Source organism: Salvia splendens, chromosome 13 (assembly GCF_004379255.2).
Source record: "Salvia splendens isolate huo1 chromosome 13, SspV2, whole genome shotgun sequence".
In the NCBI taxonomy this organism is placed as follows: Eukaryota; Viridiplantae; Streptophyta; class Magnoliopsida; order Lamiales; family Lamiaceae; genus Salvia; species Salvia splendens.
This window is the reverse complement of record NC_056044.1, coordinates 1,248,200-1,275,945: the sequence shown is the minus strand read 5'-3', so window position 1 is coordinate 1,275,945 and position 27,746 is coordinate 1,248,200. Positions and strand designations below refer to the sequence as shown.

Sequence of the window (27,746 nt, the reverse complement as noted above, 5' to 3'; positions counted from 1 at the left end):
AAACGGAGTGATGCTGCCGCCGTGGTTGCCCAGGGGGAGGCTCTCCGTGTTTACACGGAGAAACTCTTTTTGAGTAGCCAGTTCTCGGCTTTTGTCGGTAGTCTGGTAAGGCTAATTGCCGATAAGGGCGAGCAGGGGGCCGATGTCGTACTGCCTCTGTACAGCCGAGAGATAGCAGCTCGGCTTCAGAATCTGCCGCTCCTTGAGGAGCTCGCTTCATCTTCGGTCCTGCTTTCTGCAGACCGAGTCCGGAGTTGTCGAGCTGATCGGGACGAGAACCTGGAGGCTATCTTTGCCTCCGTGGGACCCGTTTCACCCGCTTCGACTTACAACGGAGAGGGTGAGGCCGAGCCGCTGGAGCGGGAGGCCGAAGTCGAGCGAGCCGGGCATCCGGAGAAGGAAGCCGATCAGGAGGCGCAGCAGATCGGCTACGGTGGCGCCGAGCAGGCTGGGGAGAGCAAGGAGGCAGAGGCTGAAGCTGAAGCAGATAAGGAGAAGGAAGCTGAACCTCACCGAGAAGGCGGAGACGAAGCTAGCGAAGTATGATTTCGTCTCCCTTCTCTTAGTTTAGTTTCTTCCTTTATGTAAAATGGCCTTGAAGCCCTCCTTGTATAGAAAAATTTTTTCTTATGAATGAAAAAATTCTTCTTTCTGCTCTTGTGTCTTCGTATAGCCTTTCGTACTCTCTTACTCCTGTTGTGGTTTACTACCTGCTCGGTAAGCTGAAATGCCGAACTGACGTAGCTGCTTTGTATTCTTAACTCTCCAGGAGCTGGAGGTACTTCACTGGAAGCGGCTGTACTCCTCGGCTTTAGACGAAGCTGAGAAAAGAGCTATAGCCGATCAGACGAAGAATGACGAGCTTCTGGCTCGTTTGGTGAAGCTGGATGCCGATAATAAGGACTTAGAGTCCGATAAGAATGATCTGGAGGCCGAGCTGAATACGACCATTGCTGAGAGGACTGCGTACGAGGATTACATCCGTGTGCGCGGGGGAATGACCATATCAGATGTTCAGAGTCGAGTTGACGAACTGTGGGAGGAATATAATGTACTCCGGAGGAACAATGCGCTGGAGAGCTCGGCTTGCCAACAAGTCGTGACATCATTGCGGCGCTGGGCTTCTCGGTACAACATTGTTCTTTCTCGGCGCCCCTCCATAGAAAGATTCCTTCGGCATATCGTGCCAACAGATGCTCGCACTCCAGATCAAACCTTTGATTCACTTGCTCAAAACCGTACTCCAAGTCAGCAACGAACTCTGGAACAGCCGGAAACGTCAAGACGAGAACAGGCTGAAGTTCGTAGAGGAGCTGTGATTATGAGTGAGCAAGACCAACAACTGCTTCGTGAAGAGACTCTTCGCCGCCGAGGTGCTAGGGCTTCCCGGGCTCAGAGAAGAGGTGGCAGGTCGATTAGAGCATCTCGTCGACCTGCTTATTCTGCAGCTGCCTGGAACGCCCGAACTCAGCTTCACGAGGATTTTGTGAATAGATGGCTCAACTTTAGCAACCCTGGACAGTAGAATAGTCCTTTGTAATAGCGTAACGCCATCTTGTAGGGTAGCGGAGTTGTGTGCCGAACAAGATTTGAAAATGAAATTTTGTTTTTGTTTTCGCTTCTAACACTGTGTATTTACAGCTTAGCGAAAAAATTTCATCGTACTTGTCCTCGGTCTTATGAAGTAAACTTCTTTGACCGGACTTGTCTTTGGTCTGATGAAATAAACATCTTTGACCGGACTCGTCTTTGGTCTGATGAAATAAACATCTTTGACCGGACTCGTCTTTGGTCTGATGAAATAAACATCTTTGACCGGACTCGTCTTTGGTCTGATGAAATAAACATCTTTGACCGGACTCGTCTTTGGTCTGATGAAATAAACATCTTTGACCGGACTCGTCTTTGGTCTGATGAAATAAACATCTTTGACCGGACTCGTCTTTGGTCTGATGAAATAAACATCTTTGACCGGACTCGTCTTTGGTCTGATGAAATAAACATCTTTGACCGGACTCGTCTTTGGTCTGATGAAATAAACATCTTTGACCGGACTCGTCTTTGTGTTCTAATTTGGCGATTTTCGTCGCCGGGATCGAACTTTCCCTTGTCCTAATTCGGCGAGTTTTATCGCGTGGATCGGACTTTCCCAGTTAACCGAAGTGGTCTTATGCAGTAAACCTCTTTGACTAGACATGGTCGTCCTCGGTCTTATGAGGTAAACTGCTTTGACCGAACTTGGTCGTCCTAATTCGGCGAGTTTTATCGCGTGGATTGGACTTTCCCTTGTCCTAATTCAGGCAAGTTTTGTCGCGAGAATCGGACTTTTGTTGCAGTTCGTTTCAGACGAAGTGCTTGATTCTTAAGCAGAATTGTGGTCTTGTATCCTCTTTAGAAGCTTTGACACACAATCGTGGGCTTGTTGCAGCTCGTTTCAGACGAACTGCTTGTTTAAGCTGAATTGTGGTCTTGTATCCTCTTTAGAAGCTTTGACGCACAATCGTTGGCTTGTATGTTCTAAAAAGGGGATCAGCCTTTGAAGAACGAGATACCTCAGTTTTATTTGTAAGAGACGACACTCACATAGACAGACACAACGCACGTAGAGACAAGAACAAGTAAAAAACAAAGAAAACACATAAGACTGACTGACCGGACTGTCTCTTACAAATGGAACTTCTTGAGGTTGGAAACGTACCATGTTCGGGGTACTTGTGCTCCTGACGCGTGAGTCAATTTTTAAGACCCTTTGCCGAGGACTTCTGACACCCGATATGGACCTTCCTATGTGGGCTCGAGTTCGCCCAGCTTTTCTGCTCGGCTTACTTCGTTGTTTCTCAAGATGAGATCTCCCACTTGAAATTGCAGCTTCTTCACCCTTTGGTTGTAATACCGGGCTACTTGCTCCTTGTACTTGGCTGCTTTTATGCAGGCCAATTCTCTTCTTTCTTCGGCCAGATGTAGTTCGGCTCCGGTGTGACTTCGGTCATTTCGCCGGCCTCTGATTCCGGCTGCTGTGATTGCTATGCTTGATGGTGCCGAACTGATTGCTCGGCACTTTTAAGCGCAATCTGCGAACACACTTGCTCTTTTTCGATCACCTCGGATGACCGCTATCTCTCCTTTAGTGGAGAAGGTGTTCGGCGAGGATGCCTCTGATCGCTATGACCGGGCTTCTTTTTGTCTTCTCTAGATGAGCTGTCTAAAGACCGTTTTCGACGGTCTGCCTCATCGGCACGAGAAAACTTGTCCGCAAGGTCCCACATCTCTTGAGCTGTTTGCGGACCGCACTCCACGAGCTTTCTGTAGAGAGCTCCGGGCAGGATTCCATTTTGGAATGCCGAAATGACAAGTAGATCATTGAGATTATCTACCTGTAGGCATTCCTTATGGAATCTCGTCAGGAAGTCGCTGATCTTTTCGTCGCGACCTTGACGTATAGAAAGCAGCTGAGCCGAAGTATTTCGGGCTTCCGCTTTCTGAAAGAACCTCCTGTGGAAAGCATCCATCAGATCTCGGTAGGATCTAATGCTGCCTTGAGGAAGGCTGTCGAACCACCTTCTGGCGTTCCCGATGAGCAGCTCGGGGAACAGCTTGCACATATGGACCTCATTGAGACCTTGGTTCGCCATATTATACTGATAGCGTCCCAGGAAGTCATGAGGATCCACGAGTCCGTCATAGGTTATCGACGGAGTTCGGTAGTTCTGTGGAAGGGGAGTTCGGGTAATATCGTCCGAGAACGGAGTCCTCAATACTCCGTACATGGCGAACCCGACATTTCTTCGGTATGGAGGAGATGGAGTTCTCCTGTGATTCCGGTACCGAGGATTCTTTCTTCTGGAAGACATGACACTACTGCGGTAGTGACTGTCTCGTATGGAGGGAGAGGGAGAATCCGCCGTTTTTGTCCCCGGCTGCTTTTGGCTTTTTTGCAGGAAGGTTAAGAATTCCTCCTGCTTTTCCGCCAAAAACAGCTTGACAGCCTCGTTCAAATCGGGCTGCTGGGAAGACTCGGTGTGACGGCTTTTGGAGCGGCTTGTTCCTCCACCATGAGAACTGGTGGTGGATTTATCCCTAGGCTGTTTTCCCGACCTATGGGATGGATTGGCTTCCTCCTGGTTCTCACGGGCAGGAATACGGGTACTCTGCGATCTGGTATGCATTTTTTGGGTGGAAAAAATGGATCAAAAATTCGCTTTATCACAAATTTTGTTCTCTGTTTCCCACAGACGGCGCCAGTGATGAATCCGCGAATTTTCGATGTTGATAAATGCTCGTAAAAATAAATCACGACACAGAGAATTTAACGTGGTTCGATTTACTGAGGTAAATCTACGTCCACGGGGAGAAATGGGGGCAGGTTTGTATTGCTTGATCTGCCAAATACAGCTTACAACACAAACTTGCTATATGATTGTTTCTCTAGAGAGATTCTCCCTCTTTTCTATCAGATCTAAGTTCTATTTATACATTGAACTAAGATCGTGGCTTACATCATCACTCTAGGTCGTGGAGGTCGTGTAGGTCATGGCCTAAGATCGTGGCCTGAGTTGACGCCACGTGGTAGTGGGTGTGTTGGAAGTTGTGGAAATCCTGCATGGGTCCACTAACTCCTTGTTCGGTCGAATACTGAGACCGAACTGCTTTGGTTGCCGATCTGAGAGTAGAGCTTGATGCCGACCTGAGAGCAGAGCTTGATTGGTTGGCTTTTACCGAGCTGTAGGCTGAGGCCGAACTCTTTGGTAATGCCGAACTCCTCCGAACTCTTTGGTAATGCCGAACTCATACTCTTCCTTGGGCTTTGGGCTGATGGGCCGTCACTGCTGTTGGGCTTGTTTAGTTCGTACCCCATCATCATGTATGCCGGTGGAAGTATGGGGCATGCAAGAACTACAACATATTGAGGTATGGGGAAAAGACCTACCAACCCCTGATTCTTCTGCTGCTGCTGCATTGGATAGACTTTTCAGTATTAAGGGTGTGAGTGAAAAGAGTTGCACAAGAGAAATTCTCAAGAGAATCCCAAACTTAAAGGGATTAGGAATTTTGGTAGAATTGCAGCCTTATGATGAAGATGATGATAGAAACCCATTGAGTAACCTGGGTTATATATCTGAGGAACTCAAGTATTTGACAATGCTTTCATATACTGTGAGGTATCATGATATTAAGCGTGCGTATATGGTTCCTCTATCAATGTTCCCATCAAGTTTGGAAGGGTTATGTTTGAGTGGCTTAGGGTGTCCATGGGAGCACATGAATGTCATAGGGTCGATGCTACCAAATCTTACGTATCTCAGTTTAGAAGGCTATGCCTTTCGAAGCCCCGAGTGGAATATAGAAGCAGGGAGTTTTCTGAAACTTGAGACAGTTAAAATTGAGGACACCGATTTGGTGCGATTGATAGCTCAGCATGGAAGTCTCCCAAGACTCAACCTCCTAAGCATACGCCATTGCTACAAATTACAACAATTCGATTGGACGCGTGATCCCTCAATGGTCACCACTACAATTGAGTTAGTTGAGTGCCATCCCCTAGCCGTCGATTCTGCCATGCAATTAAAGCCTGAATCTGTCTTTAAAATTCGTTCTCACTCTTCTTTTTGATGCAAGAAGTCCTAGCTCAACTCTCAACTTGGTTAACAGGTTAGTCTTCCTACTCCCTTTAATTTGCACAAAACCGCATGAATTCACTTCTTTCCTAACTAAAATGCTGGTGCTTGTATGAGTTTTGGTCGACTTATATATTAGTATTAGCATATTAATTTTCTTAAAACCCGAGCCAAGTCGACTTATATCACTTAATCATGGTCGGATGGAGCATGAATATAGGCAAAGTTCTTAAATTTGCTCTATCTTGAAGCTCTCTACATATGAATTTGCTTTGTGTATACATCAGTTATATGTAGGAGTTTATTCACTTCTAATTCACAAACTGGTTGATATATTAGAGAAAGAGTGATAGGCTTACTTGTGTCACGTGTTTTCGATCAAATTCAGTAGATAAAATGGAACTTATCTACATGAAAAGATGCTTTTGTGGCAGGGATCTGTGGTGATTTTGGATAAGCTTGAGTGAAGATTGACCAATCTGCGGTTGGGAGGAAGTATTTAATAAGAAAATGTATCACAAACAAAGATATCTGAATTTTTAGTTTTATCTCCTTAATTTTAGTTTAACAACTCTTGCATTTCCATTTCTAGTTAATTGCTACTTTTGCTTTTGTTGAATTTCGTTTCCATTTTCTATTCCAACTTCTATGGCCCTTCGTCCCGGCCTAAATGAGACATTTATTTTCGCACATGTTTTGAAAAAATGATAATAAATAGTTAAAGTGGAGATAAAATTACGTAAAAAAAAGAATAATGTAGAAGAGACTCTCATCTACATTATTATCTTTTTTACTTAATTTTATCTCAACTTGAACTATTTATTACTCCAAAATAGGTTAAAAAATGAAATGTCTCGCTTAGGCTAGGACGAAGGGGGTATGATGTTCTGCTGATTCTGTATGGTGTGTGCATTTATGGGTATGCAAATGATTTGTTGTTATTGAACAAAAAATTAGATCTGTAGCATTCATTCACTCTTCTTTGTTCAAGTAAGGTTCATTTATTTCTTGTTAAATTGTAGGTGTAATTGGTTGTTTTTGTTGTTTGTAACTTAATTTCTGCATATTTTAGGTTATTGTTATTTCATCATCATGTTTGAACTTCTTGTTTGAACAAAGTGTGTGTACAGTGTATCAATTATTAATTTGTTGATGTGTTTAACATAGGAGTATAATAAAGTTGTGGGTTATCATATTTAATATTGTTGGGCAATTTATATTTAAAAACGTTGGGCTCACTTGAAACATGTTCAAAAGTAAAATGCGAAAAATAAAAAATTATTGCAGAAACTAAAAGACGGGAAGAACTATAAAGACTACATTGTGATTGACTTGAATTGAATTCTTTCAATGGTTACACAACCTTTTATAGACTCTAATCTAGCTATACATAGGAAAATATATTCTAATTATACTAATATCTCCTTGATTTGATTTTCCATAATCTTTAATTAATTTCCTTCATTATTCTTGCCATAACTTCATCTCTTATTCCTTATTCTCCGATTAATTGATTCTTTATTCCAACAAAACCCAAGGTTGGGAGAGATATAAAAAGCCACTCTCACACAAACATTAAGCTAGATCTCCTATGATATTGAAGAAATTCCCCTTGGTTGGTATGTATGTATTCGTATCTACTATAGTGAGATTCGAGCCACGGGGTGTAATAATTTATAAATTGCTTCAATAACTGATAAAAATGGCACCTAGCACTGAAAAAATGGCTGAAAACATTTGTTCAATTAAGGATGTTAATTGAACATCCTTAACAAAAAAGTATCCACATTCTTTATGTCGCAGCCAAAAAAGTACAATTAAGTGTCTCACGTTTCCTTTTTCGTCCGTCCATAATTAAGTGTCTCGTTTGCTTTTTACTACTTTTGGTAATGAACTCCACATTCCATTAACTCGTCTGACTCACATTTATCAGAAAACTAGGTCCTACATTGTACTAACTTTTTCTATCTAGTTTTTGTAACATTTCTTAAAACCTGAGCCAAGTCAACTGATACGTGCATATATATGAGAATATCCCTCATATCGTTATTTGGTTAATTAATGATTTACCGTATCTTTCATATATGATTAGGATTATTTTCTTATTCCCTAAGTTAGTGTATTTAGCATTATAAATATGGACTTTGTTATTCATTTCCATCATTAATGAAATAAAAGATAATTCACGTTAGTTTCTTTTTCTTTTACAATTCAAAACCCTAGTTCTTGTCGTGTTGATCGTCGGGCAAAGGTTCCCGCGACTTCACGGAGGAATTCGTGCGAGGTTAAGGAGTACGTCCTTAACATCAACTTTATGGAGTATTTCTTAAATTTGCTCTAAATGATGTTTCACCTTGGGAAGCTCTCTACAAATGTAAATTTGATTTTGTGTTTACATTAGTTATATGTAGGAGTTTATTCACTTCTAATTCACAAACTAGTCGACATATTAGAGAAAGAGTGATAGGCTGATTTGTGTCACGTGTTTTCGATCGTGTTGTACGGATAAAATGGAACTTATCTGCATGAAAAGATGCTTTTGTGGCAGGCATATTTGGTGATTTTGGATAGGCACGAGTGGGAGCGCATGGAGTAGTGAAGATTGGCCAATCTGTGGGCCGGATTTCCAGTTGCGACTGAGAGAAAGTTATTTAGCTTAGATCGCGCTACTTGCTCACATGTGCCGTGCGCGAGGTTACTGTTCTGCGATTGGGAGGAAGTATTTCATACGAAAATGTATCACAAACAAATGAGAATTAGTTGATTTCCTTATCAATGGTTACTGTTCTTACCATAACTTCATCTCTTGCCTTCTTATTCTTCAATTAATTGATTTCCTTATTCCAACAGTTGAATTTCTTGAGCCAAGCATGGTTCGATATATTAGTTCCGCCTTAACAACTAACAAGATTGCTAGGATGAATCGCAACTAAATTGATAAGACTTACATTCATCTCAAGTCGAGGGTTCGAGTCATCAAACAAAATGGAAATGGGCATGATTGATGCAAATATATTATGTGGTCGTTTCCAATATCGTAAGCAAAATAATCATAATATTAATTTGATCATCGTATATTAATGAATCGTTGCCCAAGTCAAGTTCAAATCCAAGCAGGTGATTTACATGGAATTTTTTATGTTTAAGGTTGTATTTTTTATTGCCCCCTTGTTCATAAATACTTTATTTTTAATATAATCAATCATTAAAAAATTAATACCAATGCAATTAAAATATCAATAGTCAACTTTGAGTTATATTAACATTTGGTATCAAATACATGTGATGATGAATATGATTTCAAAATAATATTGTAGCGGATTATATGGCATGCATGATGATATAGTGCTGACTTTGTAGAGATCCATTTTCATTTTACAACTACAGTCCACAAATTGTAAACACTTGATTTGCACACCACCGGCGTTGCCAACACCTCCGCGTCACCACCACCTCCGCCACCACTTCCCGTTGTCTCTTGATATTTCATATCGAGTCATGGCGGCTTATGCTGCAGCGTCTTCTCTTAAGAATACAATTCGGCATATTCAACAATCGTCCCGTATTTCGCTGCTCCCCATGTTAGGATTTGCTTTGCCTAAATTCGACAATAAAAGTGGCAAACGAAAGAGAAAAAACGAAAAATAAAGAACACCCAAATTTACGTGGTTCACCAAATATTGGCTACGTCCACGGGCAAAACTAGAGATCCTCGCTATTTCAGAATAGTACAACACTCAAGATAAAACTACCACAATCACTATATATAACGTTGTGCACGTTAGTGTGTGGAATGATTTGTGTGTGTTGGGATGATTTTAGAATGCTACCATGCATTCTATTTATAGGCAAGAGTGCCCACAAATTTTGACATAAATTGCCTACTAAATTTGACAAACAAGAAGTTTGTCATTAATATCCACCGCCTTAAGCCATTCAATTTGACTAACAATCTCCCACTTGAAGACTTGATGAAATCATGTCTTCACACAGTCTCTCTAGTTCTGCCATCCATGTCAGCTTACGTTTCTGCAAGACCAAATGAGGATCTACACCATAGGAACTTGTCTGTTGCGATTGGTTTGGTCAGGACATCTGCTAGATTGTCTTTAGTGTGGATTTTCTGCATATTCACTTGTCCGCTTTCTACCACTTCTCGTACAAAGTGATATTGTACATCTATGTGCTTCGTCCGGGAATGAAAGGCTGGATTCCTTGCAATGTGCAAGGCACTCTGACTATCACAATACAACGATATCACTCGTTGCTTGTGCCTGAGTTCCTCCAAAAGCCTCTGTATCCAAATTGCCTCCTTGCAAGCTTGTGTAGCAGCCATGTATTCAGCTTCCGTTGTAGATAATGCTACCACGGTCTGCAACTTGGAAATCCAGCTCACTGCTCCTCCAGCAAGTGTAAATACATATCCTGTTGTGGATTTTCGCTTATCTTGATCTCCTGCAAAGTCTGAATCGACATATCCCCTAACCGTAAAATCAGATCCCCCAAAACATAAAGCTGCATGTGAGGTCCCTTTAATGTACCTCAGAATCCTTTTTACCGTGCTCCAATGTTCTTTGCCAGGATTTGCCATGTATCTGCTGACTACTCCCACTGCTTGTGCAATGTCTGGTCTTGTGCAGATCATGGCATACATTAGGCTCCCTACTGCTGATGCATACGGCATTCGAGACATCTCTTCCCTTTCCGCTTCATTGCTAGGACTCATTGTTGCGGATAACTTGAAATTGAAAGGAAGTGGGGTAGAAATTGGCTTACAGTCTTGCATGTTGAAACGTCGCAAGACCTTCTTTAAATAGTTCTCCTGTGAAAGCCAAATCTTCCTTTCATTTCTGTCTCGATGGATTTGCATCCCTAGAATCTTGTTTGCTGGTCCCAAATCTTTCATGTCGAACTCCCTAGCTAACTGTGCCTTTAACTCTTGGACTCGATCTTTGTTGTGGCCTGCTACCAACATGTCGTCCACATACAACAGCAAGATAATGAAATCATTATCCCCTTCAAACCTTTTGTAATACGTACAATAGTCTGAACTGAGTCTGTCATACTCCAGGCTTAAAATGAAAGAATCAAATCTCTTGTACCAACATCTCGGCGCCTGTTTGAGACCATACAGAGATTTGTTCAACCTGCAAACCAAGTTCTCCTTGTCTTTTTCAACAAAGCCTTCTGGTTGGAGCATATAAATTTCTTCTTCAAGTTCTCCATGAAGAAATGCAGTTTTAACATCCAGCTGCTCCAAGTGCAAATCAAATGTAGCACACAAGGCCAGTACAACTCTTATAGTTGTAAGTCGAACCACGGGAGAAAATATTTCACTGAAATCAATGCCTTCTTTCTGAGCATATCCTTTCACCACCAATCGAGCACGATATCGTTCCACTTGATCATTGTTATTACGCTTGATCTTGTACACCCATCTATTTCCAATAGCTTTTCTTCCAGATGGAAGTGGAACTAGATCCCATGTCTTGTTCTTATGTAGAGCCTTCACCTCCTCTTGCATTGCTGCCGTCCATTTGGATGCTTCTGGACAATTAATTGCCTCCATGAACGTTGATGGTTCATCATCCTCAATTAGAAGACAATATGCAACATTGCTCTCAGTTTCATAGTCTGAGAGCCAAGCAGGTAGTTTTCTCTCACGAGATGGCCTCTGGACTTGAGTTTCTTCAATCTCGTTTGGATCATCATTGCTCGGCTCTGGTGTTTCTTCAGAGGAATCCTTCTCCTTGTCGATCCAATCCACTTGAATCTCAGCAGATTGTACATTCTCATTTCTCGTGCTATCATTTTCAGCTTCTTGCAACTGATCTTCTGCAAACTTTACATCCCTGCTGATGATCACCTTGTGGTCAGTAGGATCCCACAGGCGATACCCCTTTACTCCATCAGCATACCCCAAGAAAATACATTTTCTAGATCTTGGATCTAGTTTTGTAACTTCTTGGGTGTTGTACATCACATATGCTGGACATCCAAAAGTATGAATGTGTGAATAGTTTGCTGGCTTCCCCGTCCACATCTCCATTGGTGTCTTCAACTCAATAGCTGTTGACGGTGACCGATTTACAACATAGCATGCAGTTTTTACTGCTTCTGCCCAAAATGATTTAGACAATCCAGCAGTTCTTAACATGGCTCTTGTTCTATCCAGAAGAGTCCTGTTCATCCGCTCCGCTACGCCGTTTTGTTGAGGAGTGTAAGGCACTGAAAATTGCCGTTTGATACCTTCCTCTTTACAAAAGCTAACGAACTCATCACTGGTGTATTCTCCACCATTGTCAGTCCTTAAGCACTTGATTTTCTTTTCGGCTTCCAGTTCTACTTGCGCCTTGAATATTTTGAAGATTGAAAATACGTCTCCCTTTCTCTTGATTGGATACACCCAACATCTCCGGGAGTAATCATCAATAAATGACACAAAGTATTCAGCTCCTCCTAAGGACTTAACCGGCGCTTTCCAGACATCAGAATGGATAAGCTCCAGTATGGATTTACTTCTAGAACTGGAGTTGTTGAACTGCAATCTGTGCTGCTTGCTTGTAACACAATGCTCACAAAAGGGTAAAGAAACCTTTGTGAGATCACGGAGCAACCCTTGCTCAGCGAGAATCTTCAAACCTCGTTCCGTCAAATGACCAAGTTTTCGGTGCCATAGCATCGTTGATTCTTCTGCTTTGCTTGTCACGACCGCTGCTTCTCCATGTTGAAATGTGTCTCCTTTAAGCATGTACAGATTGGATCCAACTTTCTCCGCCTTCATCACCACAAGTACACCTTTGATGACCTTCAAGATCCCATTTTCGATGCGACTCTTGCATCCAAGATCATCCAGTTGTCCCAAAGACAACAAATTTTTCTTGAGTCCTCTAACATGTCGTACATCCTGAATAGTACGTACTGTACCATCAAACATTTTTATTTTGATAGTACCAACTCCAGCAATCTCCAAGGCTTGATCGTTGCCCATGTACACCGATCCTCCCGGAATACATTCATATTTGTGAAACCATTCCCTCCGGGGTGTCATGTGCCATGTTGCTCCCGAGTCTAGGAGCCAGACATCAGAGTACGCCTTTCTGCCCTCTGCTTGGGTTGATACTTCACCGTACAGTACTTCTCCATCATCTGAAGCACTTGCTACACAACTTTGAGCATTTGATTTTTCATGCTCTCCACCCTTCTTCTTGTTCCAACAATCTCTCTTCAAATGACCCTTTTTGCCGCAACCAAAGCACTTGATATTTTTCAAGTGTCTCGACTTCGATCTACCTTTGTTGTGACTCCCACTGGGGCCACGCTCCATCGATCTCCCCCTCGTTACTGATAAAGCCTCTGCTTGGTGTGAACTCACATGTTGATCTTCTTTGTTTTTGCGTCGGCTTTCTTCTTCAAGAACAGAGGCAGCAACATTGTCGAAGATTAATTGGTCCGCCACAAGGTTGTTTGTGAGGTTGATAACAAGTTGATCGTATGAATCAGGTAGACTCTGAAGCAGGAGCTCTGCGCGTTCAGCTTCTTGGATTGTGTGGCTCAACGTGGTCAGTTGAGAGAACATGGTGTTGAGAGTGTTGATATGGTCAGTCACTGTTGTTGACTCCGCCATTCTCAGGGTATATAATCTCCTTTTCAAGAAGATTTTGTTATGCAGCGACTTTGCCTCGTACAATTTGGTTAATGTGTCCCAAATTTCTTTTGATGTTTTCTTCTCCGCTACACTGGATAATACTCCATCAACAAGTGCCAAGTGTAGATTGGCAATTGCATTGCCATCCACCTCGTTCCACTTGTCATCCGTCATGTCCGCGGGTTTGACACCAATTGCTGCAAGACAATTGTCTTTTCTCAAAATTGCCATCATCTTCAATTTCCATAGAGCAAAATTGCTCCCATTGAACTTTTCAATGTCGAATTTGGCCGCCATGGTTTGAATCCACCACCAGAAGGAATTTCCGACTGCTATTTTATTTGAACAAAATTTCCGCTCGCCAATTAATCAAGCTAATCCTGTTGGCACAATAACCACACAAAACAATGATTTGGCGGTATAACCTGCCTTTCAGAAAATTAGCTTAGGAGGTAGCACCTTCCATAAATTATAAAATCAAGGAGGTAGAACCTTCCATAAAATAGGCGGTAGAACCAGCCGTAATAAATAGCAATCCTTAACCAATGGCTCTGATACCACTGTTAGGATTTGCTTTGCCTAAATTCGACAATAAAAGTGGCAAACGAAAGAGAAAAAACGAAAAATAAAGAACACCCAAATTTACGTGGTTCACCAAATATTGGCTACGTCCACGGGCAAAACTAGAGATCCTCGCTATTTCAGAATAGTACAACACTCAAGATAAAACTACCACAATCACTATATATAACGTTGTGCACGTTAGTGTGTGGAATGATTTGTGTGTGTTGGGATGATTTTAGAATGCTACCATGCATTCTATTTATAGGCAAGAGTGCCCACAAATTTTGACATAAATTGCCTACTAAATTTGACAAACAAGAAGTTTGTCATTAATATCCACCGCCTTAAGCCATTCAATTTGACTAACACCCCACTCTTCAGAGATCCTACAGCCGGCCTACGAGGCCATGTCTCGTTTGCAGGAAGTTCTGCTAAAATTGGACGACACCAGATGCAGCAAGATCAGGACGGAGGTGAACGTGTTGGATGAACGAATCAAAGAGGCTGCATGGGAATTTGAAGATTTACTAGAATCCGAATTCGTTGATCAAGTTCTTCCATAACTTGAAAGCTTGCCAAGAGTTGAGGGAGATCGCTTGCCCTTCCATGTTGATCTGGAGAGTCTGCAACATTGCGTTGATAACTTGCTCGAGAAGATGACCGTGATGGAGGAGGAATATGATATTGAACTGGAAAATATGCCGGAAGAAGAAGGCGAACCTATTTCCTCAAGAATTGATTTCGATGGAATCAACTCAAAGATGGTTGGATTATCTGACCAATTTGAACAAGTCCGGGATTATCTTGTAGAAGATGAAGGAACTTGGTTATCAGTTGTTGGGATGGCAGGGGTTGGTAAGACAACTCTAGCTAAGAAAATTTTTGACGATCCATCAATTCAGAAACATTTCGGGTGTCGAGCATGGGTCAAAGTGGGCAGAAAGTGTGAATACAGTGAAATATTAAGATGCATACTAGCTCAAGTGGATCCCAACACTCACCACCAAATGATCACCCAACGAGACGATGACGACGATGATGATGATGATGATGATGATGATGATGATGATGACGATAAATTAGTTGGATTCTTGGATGAGAGATTGAAGGATAAGAAATGCCTCATTGTGTTGGATGATGTATGGGAATGGGACAGACAGAGTAATGGATAACTTGCCAGAAGAGAATGTCCAAATCTTGGTTACAAGCAAACTAAGAATTAAAGTATATCCAATTCAAGTAGTACGCTTGTTGAATGAAGAAGAGAGTAAGAAATTACTTGGTGAGAAGGTGTTCGGTGAAAAGGGTTTCCCTTTTAGCCTTGAGAAATTGGGAGAGAAGATTGCCAAAAAATGTGAAGGTCTTTCACTAATGATAGTCACAGTTGCAGAGCTCCTATCCGAAGAAGACAAGACCCCGGAATACTGGACTGAGGTAGCTGACATACAACATAGTTCAGTGTTCGTGGATGCATATAATCAAATATCAGAGGTACTTTTTCCAAGTTATGACTACTTACCTCAATATTTAAAAATGGTTTTTCCTATTTGGTAGCTTTTCCTCCATATAGTGATATTGAAATACACAACCTCCATATGGAAATTTGGGATATGCAAGAATTACAATATGTTGAGGTCTTGGGAACAGAACTACCAATCCCTAATTATGATGCTACTTTGGGCAATGTCTCTAGTCTTATTAGTGTGAGTGCAGAGAGTTGCACTAGAGAAATTCTCAAAAGAATCCCTAATTTAAAAGAATTAGGAATTCTAGTAGAGTTGAAGCTTTATGAAGATGATGACAATGATAGCAATTCATTGATTGGCTTTGATTTTATATCAGAGGAACTCCACAATTTGCACATACTATCTTATAATATATTGAACCCTAATATGAAGTATGAGGTTGTGGTTCCTCTTTCAATGTTCCCATCAAGTTTGACGAGGTTGGAGTTAAAAGGTTTAGGATTTCCATGGAGGGATATGAATCACATTGGTTCGCTGGTATCAAATCTTAAGGATCTCAGGTTAGAACACTACGCCTTTCGAGGCCCAGTGGGATATAGAATCAGGTTATTTTTTAAATCTTGAGACACTTGTAATTGAAGACACTGATTTGGTGCGATGGAGACCTCAACATGGAAGTCTCCAAAGCCTTGGATTCCTAAGTGTACGACATTGCTACAAATTAAAAGAGCTCAATTGGTCGCCTGCAATGATCGCAATTACAATTGAATTAGTTGAGTGCAATCCGCTAGCTGTTGCTTCTGCCAGGCAATTAAGACCAGAATCTCTCTTTGTAATTCGTTGCTACTCTTCTTTTTGAGATGGGAAATTCTAGTTATACTCTCAATTGGTGAACAGGTTAGTCTTCCTACTGCTTCCAATTTGTACAAACCATCTCAATTCATTTATTTCTTAAGTAAAATGGGTGTGATTATGAGAATATCTTTGGTCTTATTGTAGAATGTGTTTTTATGTGTCTGACTACTCTTTTGCTTAGTAGTTAGTCTATTAATCAAAATTTGACATCTAAAATGGTCTTATTGTAAAATGGTTTTGCAGGTTTTGTTGATGGTTTCTATGACTAGGAATCGAACACAAGGCCAAAGATCTAAGTCATATGATTATATGTGATAGTTGCACTTGTTTGAATATTATGAACCCTTAATCCTATATTCATTTATCGTTTCCAAGGTAAAAATGAAAGTACATGTTATGGTCTTCGATGCAAGGAAACTTGTCCCGCATCGATTGTATTAGGCAACAGATATGGGGTTTATAAACCAAATGAGCTTTCATGATATGCTAGTTTTGGGATTAATTCTCATGTTTGGTCTGTAATGTTGGTGCTTTCATTGAGAGGATAGAGTAATTGCAAGGATGCGTACAAAAAAACCATGCTTATGCTTATAGTCGCTTGTATTGTAGATTCCTTATTTCTCCAATTTATAAGATGAAATTATGTATTTTATATGGTTTTTCTTTTGTTACTCCCTCCGAGTCTGACTTTGTAAAATAGAAACTTTTGAAACGGCATGAATTTAATTCATAATTAGTAGAGTAAGAGACAGACTAAAAATGACTGAAGAATTACTAGTGGAGAATGGATCAAACAAAAATGGAAATAATTTCTATCTTTCAAGGATGTAATAAAGAAATTGAACAAAAAGTCCTAATAATGGATATTTTGCTCATCCTACCTATATGTAACGAATCATGCTTATGAGCAAGGGACTGCCAAAATTCTAATTCCTTTAAATTTTAACAAACAGCTAGAAAAGTGATAAATAAATGAATACAACAAAAAAACTGTCTTTGTATTTATAGTATATCCCCTATATGCATATGCATAATACATAATTTTAAGCATAAGATAATATAATCTACATTTTCATTTTAAAACAAGATATGAAAATATACACATTAAATACTGGGTCATAGTCATTACTCTTGCAATATCACATCGTCCCAACTCATATCTAGAAGTAAACAAGCAAAATGGACATATGGAATTATGGACATATGGGTCACATCTAGATTTGTCAAGTGGGCTGGCCCGGCCTTAAGAGGTCCACCGCCTATATTTTGGCCCAGTTCAGCCCATGCCTAAGTCTGAGCCGGTTCGGGCCAGGTCTTTTTAATTTTGCTAAACCCGGTCCAATCCAGGCCCACATGGCAAGTGGATTTCTAACGTGATATTACACCGTCCAGGCCTAACTTTTTTTTTTATTTATTGGCAAATAAAACAAAATTAAACATAACAATATACCCGAATGGATAATTATGTAAACGTGTCAAGCAATAGTATAAGCTCCTTTATGAGTTTTCTATTGTTTCCCAAGTATGAAATACTCCTTTCGTCCGTGAAATGTTGTCCAATTTTATCATTTCGGTCCATGAGTACAATGTTGTCCGCTTTGTTTCATTATAAAACTTCTCCCTTAGCCCGTGATTAAATGTCTCATATTTGACCGGTATGGATTTTAAGAATTAGACTGATACGAACCTATATTATTATTATTTAGTCTAGATATTATTATTATTTAGTTTAGATATTATAGGGATTTAGCATATCTCTTTCTATATCTTTGTTTTCTTGTTCATTAAGTCGGTAGCATTATAAATAGGATAGACCGTTATCTTTTTTAATCATCCATCAATGAATATATTATTTTGGCCAAATGCCTCGAGTTATGCTTTGAATCCATAATTCTCTACGCTACCTGCTGCCCGACGGAAGGTCTCCGCGCACAGCCGGAACGTATATCTGATCTGTAGCCGTTGCCCGACGGGTTGGAACCCGCGCACAGCCGCCCAGATCTTTATCTCCGCCGACCCTCACGGGCGCCGGATTATCTTTATTTCGTTATTGTCCGTTTTATCGGATCGTTAGGGATTTAGGTCCTTAACAACTGGTGCTTTCATCCAGAGCTCAGCATCCTCCGTCTGCGTTCATCCATATCCCCAAATAAATCACCACCATTTCTACCACAACCACGATTCAGTCCGTCGACATGTCATATGACTACGCCAGCTATTGCCATCGTAAATACAATTTCCCTCAACCCGTGCAGCCGTTTCACCCTTGCCACACCCGACAGCCCACTTGCTGGGACCCACCCTGGACCCGTCGGAGACAGCCCACTTGCTGGGACCCACCATGGACCCGTCGGACCACTGCATATCAACATTCTTCATTCTACGAGCTAGATATGTACTCGCCATCACCGCCCAAGCGCCGACCTACCTGTTGGGACCCACCGGCGCAACAGCAGGACCGCGACTACCTGCCCTTTGACTGGCCCCGAAGCTCGGAGACGTGCTGGGACCGACCTCGCCCTCGGGAGGAGGTGAGAGCGCGAGTCCAGCCCGCCTCCCACCAGCCTCGCTACTCCACCGAAAAGCCAACGCGGGACCTGTACAGTCAGCCCGCACGTGTGACCAGTCAAACTCCGGAGCAGCCACGCCTGCCGCTAATACGGGTCTCCCAGGCGGAGAAGTCAGAACGGTCCAGGTTGGGTCTCTGCTGGCACTGTCCCGAGAAATGGGTGATGGGACATGTGTGTAAACAACGCGTTCTCTGTTATGCGGATGATGGGGATGAGTTTGAGGAGAACATTCAAGATGAGAATTTAGCCGAAGAGAAAACTGATAATACTCCCACGTTAGTATTCGGTGATGATGTTCCCAATGACATTACCGATGTTCACAATGATGGCGCTCCTCTTGATGTTCCAAACAACGAGTCCCCTGGAGAGTTCCTCAAGAACAAAGGGATTGTCAAGAACGACAATGAGCCACCGCAAGTGCTCGTTGGGGTATCTGATGAGAAGATTGGTGAAAAGGAGGAGACATTGCTAGAAGATAAAGAGGAGGATGGTTCTATTGGTGAATTGGAGAAGATAATCGCCTCACTCAATGTTGTTCAAGTGTCATCCCAAAATGTTGTTGGAAATTGTTGGGGCAAGAAAGGAGCTGTTGCTTACACCGATTTGCCCGTAATTGCTTGTGTCTATGTGGATTTGAATGTCGGTGATGTTCCAAGTATGAATCATCGATCCACATCGCTCGACAAAGATGCAAGGTTGATCCCTCCGAGTAAGGACATGCCATGCTTGGGCATTCTGGGAGGCGTGGACAAGCTTTTCGATTTGGCAAGGAATTTTTTTGACAAAGTTGGGTCCCCTTTGTTGATTTTTTATGGAAGTGAAGACTCATCTGTTCGGTGTGTGTTTGATCCAGGAGGAGTTGCCTCGCCGAAGCTTCTGCTTTCAACTCTCCTTTTTGCTTCGTGGTTCCCACCTTGAGGACAAGGTGGATTTTAACCGTGGGGGAGTTGATACGAACCTATATTATTATTATTTAGTCTAGATATTATTATTATTTAGTTTAGATATTATAGGGATTTAGCATATCTCTTTCTATATCTTTGTTTTCTTGTTCATTAAGTCGGTAGCATTATAAATAGGATAGACCGTTATCTTTTTTAATCATCCATCAATGAATATATTATTTTGGCCAAATGCCTCGAGTTATGCTTTGAATCCATAATTCTCTACGCTACCTGCTGCCCGACGGAAGGTCTCCGCGCACAGCCGGAACGTATATCTGATCTGTAGCCGTTGCCCGACGGGTTGGAACCCGCGCACAGCCGCCCAGATCTTTATCTCCGCCGACCCTCACGGGCGCCGGATTATCTTTATTTCGTTATTGTCCGTTTTATCGGATCGTTAGGGATTTAGGTCCTTAACAACTGGTGCTTTCATCCAGAGCTCAGCATCCTCCGTCTGCGTTCATCCATATCCCCAAATAAATCACCACCATTTCTACCACAACCACGATTCAGTCCGTCGACATGTCATATGACTACGCCAGCTATTGCCATCGTAAATACAATTTCCCTCAACCCGTGCAGCCGTTTCACCCTTGCCACACCCGACAGCCCACTTGCTGGGACCCACCCTGGACCCGTCGGAGACAGCCCACTTGCTGGGACCCACCATGGACCCGTCGGACCACTGCATATCAACATTCTTCATTCTACGAGCTAGATATGTACTCGCCATCACCGCCCAAGCGCCGACCTACCTGTTGGGACCCACCGGCGCAACAGCAGGACCGCGACTACCTGCCCTTTGACTGGCCCCGAAGCTCGGAGACGTGCTGGGACCGACCTCGCCCTCGGGAGGAGGTGAGAGCGCGAGTCCAGCCCGCCTCCCACCAGCCTCGCTACTCCACCGAAAAGCCAACGCGGGACCTGTACAGTCAGCCCGCACGTGTGACCAGTCAAACTCCGGAGCAGCCACGCCTGCCGCTAATACGGGTCTCCCAGGCGGAGAAGTCAGAACGGTCCAGGTTGGGTCTCTGCTGGCACTGTCCCGAGAAATGGGTGATGGGACATGTGTGTAAACAACGCGTTCTCTGTTATGCGGATGATGGGGATGAGTTTGAGGAGAACATTCAAGATGAGAATTTAGCCGAAGAGAAAACTGATAATACTCCCACGTTAGTATTCGGTGATGATGTTCCCAATGACATTACCGATGTTCACAATGATGGCGCTCCTCTTGATGTTCCAAACAACGAGTCCCCTGGAGAGTTCCTCAAGAACAAAGGGATTGTCAAGAACGACAATGAGCCACCGCAAGTGCTCGTTGGGGTATCTGATGAGAAGATTGGTGAAAAGGAGGAGACATTGCTAGAAGATAAAGAGGAGGATGGTTCTATTGGTGAATTGGAGAAGATAATCGCCTCACTCAATGTTGTTCAAGTGTCATCCCAAAATGTTGTTGGAAATTGTTGGGGCAAGAAAGGAGCTGTTGCTTACACCGATTTGCCCGTAATTGCTTGTGTCTATGTGGATTTGAATGTCGGTGATGTTCCAAGTATGAATCATCGATCCACATCGCTCGACAAAGATGCAAGGTTGATCCCTCCGAGTAAGGACATGCCATGCTTGGGCATTCTGGGAGGCGTGGACAAGCTTTTCGATTTGGCAAGGAATTTTTTTGACAAAGTTGGGTCCCCTTTGTTGATTTTTTATGGAAGTGAAGACTCATCTGTTCGGTGTGTGTTTGATCCAGGAGGAGTTGCCTCGCCGAAGCTTCTGCTTTCAACTCTCCTTTTTGCTTCGTGGTTCCCACCTTGAGGACAAGGTGGATTTTAACCGTGGGGGAGTTGATACGAACCTATATTATTATTATTTAGTCTAGATATTATTATTATTTAGTTTAGATATTATAGGGATTTAGCATATCTCTTTCTATATCTTTGTTTTCTTGTTCATTAAGTCGGTAGCATTATAAATAGGATAGACCGTTATCTTTTTTAATCATCCATCAATGAATATATTATTTTGGCCAAATGCCTCGAGTTATGCTTTGAATCCATAATTCTCTACGCTACCTGCTGCCCGACGGAAGGTCTCCGCGCACAGCCGGAACGTATATCTGATCTGTAGCCGTTGCCCGACGGGTTGGAACCCGCGCACAGCCGCCCAGATCTTTATCTCCGCCGACCCTCACGGGCGCCGGATTATCTTTATTTCGTTATTGTCCGTTTTATCGGATCGTTAGGGATTTAGGTCCTTAACATAGACATACTTTTATATATTGGTTTTAATAAAATATGAGTGAAATAGGTTAGTGGAATGTATGGTCCACTTACTTAAATATAGTAAAAGTGAAATGATACATTTATTGGCGGATGGGCGAAAAAGGAAAATGAGATATTTAATGGCGGACAGAGGAAATAATTTATAAGTGTGGAACTCACATTCCAATCACTTTTCTTTACATTTTTTAAACCCGCCGCACGTCAAATGTGGACAATATTTCACTGATAGAAGACTTCTCAGACATTATTCTCTCTCTTATTCTACTTTTTTCTCCACTTTAACTATTTATTTTCATTTTTATAAAATGAGGGTAGAAAAGTGACTGGGTCTCTTAAAGTGGGACGGAGGGAGTATGTTATAACAGATTGACTATTTTAAGCTTTTGTTGATATTTTATCTACTATTTATTCAAAATCTATGAGCTTTAACTTCATCTATTCAATTTAAAAACTAATAATATAGGATTCATCTTAGTTATGCATCGGATGCTATATGCATTTACACCCGTAATGAATACACTCATTACCGAAATCTAGTTCACCAAAAAAATCAGTAAGATAATGGGATATTATAGACTCATTCTGTTATTTTTGCAACGGTATACGATATTAAACTTTCGATATGATCTGTACATTCCTACCTGGCTACCCCTAGCAACAACTAATAAAATAATACTCCCTCCCTCTAAAAAAAGGAACTACTATGTATTTTCTTATTAATCAATTCCTGAAAAGTGTGAATTTTGTAATTTTGGGATAGTTAAATATTACCTCCGTCCCATTCAAGATATCCACCTTTATCTTTTAGTTTGTCTCATTTCACTACACTACTAATAATATAGAGTCTACTCTCAATTAACACTATTTACACTTTCATTTATATCTTGCTATTACTTTATCAGTATATAAAAAACTATGTTAAACAAAATGTTCTTACTTTTTCCGGGACGGATGAAATAGAATATAGGAGTATTGCAACAAAAATTAGTTGGATAACGATGCTCCCTCGAGTAAAAAATTAATAGTCCATATATATCGCCATATAGTGTGTCCTGCCAATAATAATTGAAGAATATTCTCTCTCCTATTTTTATATTCTGTGCAATTGTAATTTACTTGACGCACTACGAGTCAATGTTCTTGACGACTAAATTCATAGTGGAATAATATTTGGGTTTCTTAAAAATGTGAGAACTGGCTGTAATAATTGAAACACCAATTTGGGGGAGTAAATTCAATTTTGGTAGGGAGACTGAGATTAGATTTAAACTATGTGGTATGGGAAGCTTGACTAATGACTATGATGTTGTCAATAATATTGGATCTAGATTTTTGTTAGAGAAAAAACTAAAGTCGAAACGATAACATCACAATCGCATTCATAATTCATAAAACATCATTCAAAATTGCACCGATTAAACAAAGCGCTATTACTATAATTTGGAACCAAAAATTACAATAAACATATCATACAAAATTTCTTTTGAAATTTCAACAAAATGTTTGGCACCACTTATTGGGAAGGGTTATTAGGAAAATCACGACAATAATCATCTTTTTATCAATGGATTATGAGTGATATCCAGTTTAATTTCAATATTAATGATGAATTAAATATATTCAAAGGAGCATCTTATTCATTGAAATGGATTCTTGGAAAATGTGGAGAGGACCACCAATCAGCTACATGCATAAATGCAGCAATCACAATTGCTCCAAATTCCAAAAGAATAATAGTCAGAAATAATAGCAGTAAAAAACTAAGCAAACTAACACAGAACACTAAGACCTCAACTTTTTTCATACGTTTTTTTCTTCTTAAGATAGAGCTTATGTAAAGTAGAAGAAAGGTTTTGGACTAAAGCTCCACTTCTTGATAGGCTACCATTAGTTGCAAATGAAACAAAAATAAGTATAACAATATGTCATGTTAGTGTAAAGAAAGAGATATTGAACCCACTATATAAGTCATATATGCTAGTCTTCATATAACTAAAGTGTTATAGGATCGAACCCACCAGGGACGGAACTAGAACTTAAAATGAGCCGGTGCTAAAATTTTACAACAAATATGGCAGAACGCGTGATGCTCCTAAAATCTACAGTAGCGGCTTGCCTTCTTTAATTCCTAGTGGATGTATTTCTTTTCGGCACAAAGATTAAGAAAAAAGATGTATATTAAATAAAAAGATACTCATTCCATCCCATAATAGTGAGAGTCACTCCTATTTTAGGCACAAATTTTAAGAAAGGTAAATAATGGTAGATTGAAAAAGTTAGTGGAATATAAGACTCACTTTTTTATATTAGTTTTATAATAAGATGTGAGTGAAGTGAGTTAGTGAATTGTGAAACTTAATTACTATTTATGGTAAAAATGAAATTTGACCCTTATTATGTGACTGATGAAGTAATAAAGTACTAGGAGAGATGAAAAAGTAAAGATAATAAAATAGGAGTGAGGGAAAAGTAAGAATGACAAAATGTGTTATCTTTAACTAAAAAATGAATCTATTATTTATGATTGAGGAAAGTAAGAGTAAGAAAATATTTAACAAAATATTGTAGACAATAAATTAATAAATAAATTGATACGTAAAATTTCAACTAATACAAGTAGTAATTGACTCTTAAAACATTTTTTTAAAAAAAATACAAGATGTCAGTATATTCATAAACTAATTATCACAATAATTAAGAAATCATATACTCCTAATCACACAAAACAAGAAAGTGATAAAAACTGAGTCATTTCTGTTCCCTAGGCATAATTATACTCCTCTGTTCCTCTTTTCCCCTTTCTTCTGCATCTTCTTTCTCCATTCCATCTCTCTTTTTTTCTTATGCATCTTCTTTCGTTTAGAATCAAAATCCAAAAATACTATAGATGAATTAAGGACGGCTGGCCAAGCCCCCGCTGAAGCGGCGGCTTGGCATATGCTATCTCCGTCCCTAGAACCCACTAGTATGGTTGTTAACTAGGGAAAATTTAAATGAACCAACTGTAGTATATATGGGCTAAAACTTGAATATTACTGAACCATTGGTATATCTTAGCATTAAAATTTGGGTCAAGTTCGATAAAGGGTTGGTCTAATCCAATTAGGAAAAAAAAGACCAACTCCTACAAGGTTTCATCTTGAGGGATTTAAGGGAAGGGTATAAACCGAGAACTGAAATCATTATATAAATTTCATGGGCTATTCTTTCAATAATTAATTGAGTTTGATGAACCCATGAATTTCTAACAATATCCAGAATTATATAAATGCGTCGAGCAATATGACAAGCTCATTTTTTGCGTTTTCTACGGTTTTTTCCTGGATTGTAGGAAGAAAGTCGAACCAAAATTAAACTTTAATTATAGTACTATATTTTTAGTTTAGTGTTTAAATCAAATATAAATTAAAAATCTTAATATTTTTTAAAATACAAAAAAGTAATATTGTTAGAAATCATATTCCCATAATTTATTTTCCTACAAATCATTTTATCATGTCAAATAAACACGTCCTAAGCTCATTTTTGGATTTTCTTTAGAAAGAAAATCACACCGAATAGGTTTCCGGATAACTTAAACATGGCAGATGGGCTAAGTCAATCTTTCTAGTCAATGGAGAATTTGTCATAACCCTAATATCTCCTTCCTCACTGTTTCTACCTTTTTCTATTTCTACATATCTTGTCATTTATAATGATCCATGCCCTACATCTCTTGTCTTCCATCCTTCTGTTGAACTCAAGAAAGAATAAATTGCTAATAAGAATGGAGAAGGGAGAATTTCATTCCAATATGACACCCTCATTAGGATACATATAATCTCCTATTTATATGACTGAGCCGGTTGTAAATATTTTGCTAACTTAACAACTATCAATGAGCTAATGCTCATAAAAATGTACTCCCTCCATTCCGCAGTAATGAAGTCATTTCATTTTTTTTAGTAAATGTCAATATATTTCTTATTTCTTATTTTACTATCACTTACTTTATTTTCTCTTCATTTCTCTATTTTTATTTCCTACTTTTTCTTATTTAATTCACTTAATACAATATTTCTTAAATAATGAAAATAGTTAAATTTTACACTTGGCCGGCTACAGCCATCCTTTTTGACTAGTCCTTATCATTTTCTCTTAACCAAAAAATCCATTACTATCATCTTTTAACACCATTGACATAATTCGTAACGCGTAGCCCTACCAATCTTTCTAATGGTCCACCCCTAAATACCTGTAATTTCTAAATAATAAGTGTCTCAGCAGATTAATCGATCTTGTGCACTGCTCTCTTTTTGCATAGGCACAAAAACAACCATTTTCATTTAAAAATTGCAGTTCAAATTCAGGCGATTCCCCACCACTTTTTCCTTGATATTTCGTAGTTCAACTGAGTGATGGCGGCTTATGCTGCCGCGGCTTCTCTCAATACTAAAATTAAGTGCGTATTTGGTATGGTAGATAACTCATTTCGGGATGGAAATTCTATAATATTGTCATTTTTGCTCATAAAATTTTATCCTTAGATGAGTTATCTACCCTACCAAACATCCGTATCCAATTTATGTCTATATACTTATCTATTTCAATTTTCGACTGTCTTTCACTTTTTTCGACCGTCTTTCACTTTTTTTCATTTTTGGCAGTGGTCCCAACATTCAACTAACTCATTCTCACTTATATTTTATTATAAAATTAATATTTTCTACTCCCTCCGTTCTATAGTAGTGGAGGCGTTTCTTTTCGGCACGAGATTTAAGAAAAATTGTGTTATGTGAGTTAAGTAAAGAAAGAGTAAAGTAGGAAATGAAAAAGTAGAGAGATGAAGAGAGAACAAAGTAGGAGAGAGTAAAGCAAGAGAGAAGAAATGAGCTGACTTTTTACTAAAAAGGGAAATGACTCCACAAATATGGAACATACAAAAATGACAAAATGACTCTATTACTATGGAACGAATGGAGTATTAAATATGAAACATTTGTTTTTCGGCACAAGATTTTATGCAGTATTATTTTGTGATTTAATAAAGATAGAATAACATTTATTGTTAATGAGATAACCTTAAAAGGAAAACATATCATATATAATGAGACAAATAGAGTATATAAAAGTATAATACATATTTTAATAACTTTTTTAATAGTACTTCTATTACAATGCTTAAAATTTGTGCCGAATCAAATGATGACAAATTTTATGAGGGTGAGGTAGTAATTAAAGTGGGTCTTTTTGCAGGCGGAGCGGATCGATCACCTATTCCAAAACACCAATCCATTTCCTACTCCACACTCACAACAAAATAAAATAATCTTATAAACATGAGAAATTTTAATAAATGATGGTGGGTCCATTTTATTTTGTCGTGAGTGTGGAGTAGGTGATCCGCTCCATTTTGCGGGACATTAATTGAAGGTGTAAACTAAGAGTGTCCACTATGGGGCGGCGCGCCGGCCGACCCGAGGCGGACAAATTTTTCGGGGCGGACGAGGCTTTGGTGAGAAATGTGCGAGGACGCGCCGGCCTATAGTGCACCGGCGATCGGCGCGCCGGGCGCCCTCTTCGAATTTTTTTTTCCGAAAATTAACCCTATAAATATTACTCCTCCACCACCCATTATACACCCTTTTCACACACTCTCCATTCATTCACTATCTACAATTTCACTCTCTAAAAATGAACGGTGGAGACGACGAATCACTCGGCTCACACGAATCGGGATATAGCGACAATCCTTCCCAGCCGCCGAGAAATGGCAGCAATCCTTCCCAGCTGTCGGGATATGGCGGCTATCCTATTCAGCCG

The 27,746-nt window shown here is 40.2% G+C and overlaps 1 protein-coding gene across 1 annotated transcript; it reads left to right on the top strand.

Moving 5' to 3' along the window:
- The first annotated feature begins 4,738 nt into the window (after nucleotides 1-4,738).
- On the top strand, nucleotides 4,739-6,234 carry LOC121761356. The gene is made up of 2 exons (XM_042157013.1): nucleotides 4,739-5,649; nucleotides 6,050-6,234. Exon 1 carries the CDS (start codon nucleotides 4,777-4,779, stop codon nucleotides 5,608-5,610), a length of 834 nt encoding a protein of 277 aa, XP_042012947.1. The 5' UTR covers nucleotides 4,739-4,776; the 3' UTR covers nucleotides 5,611-5,649; nucleotides 6,050-6,234.
- The last annotated feature ends 21,512 nt before the right edge of the window (nucleotides 6,235-27,746 follow it).

Excerpts from the sequence above, each read along its gene's own strand:
- LOC121761356 (XM_042157013.1), top strand. The coding sequence starts at position 4,777 with ATGCCGAACTCATACTCTTCCTTGGGCTTTGGGCTGATGGGCCGTCAC.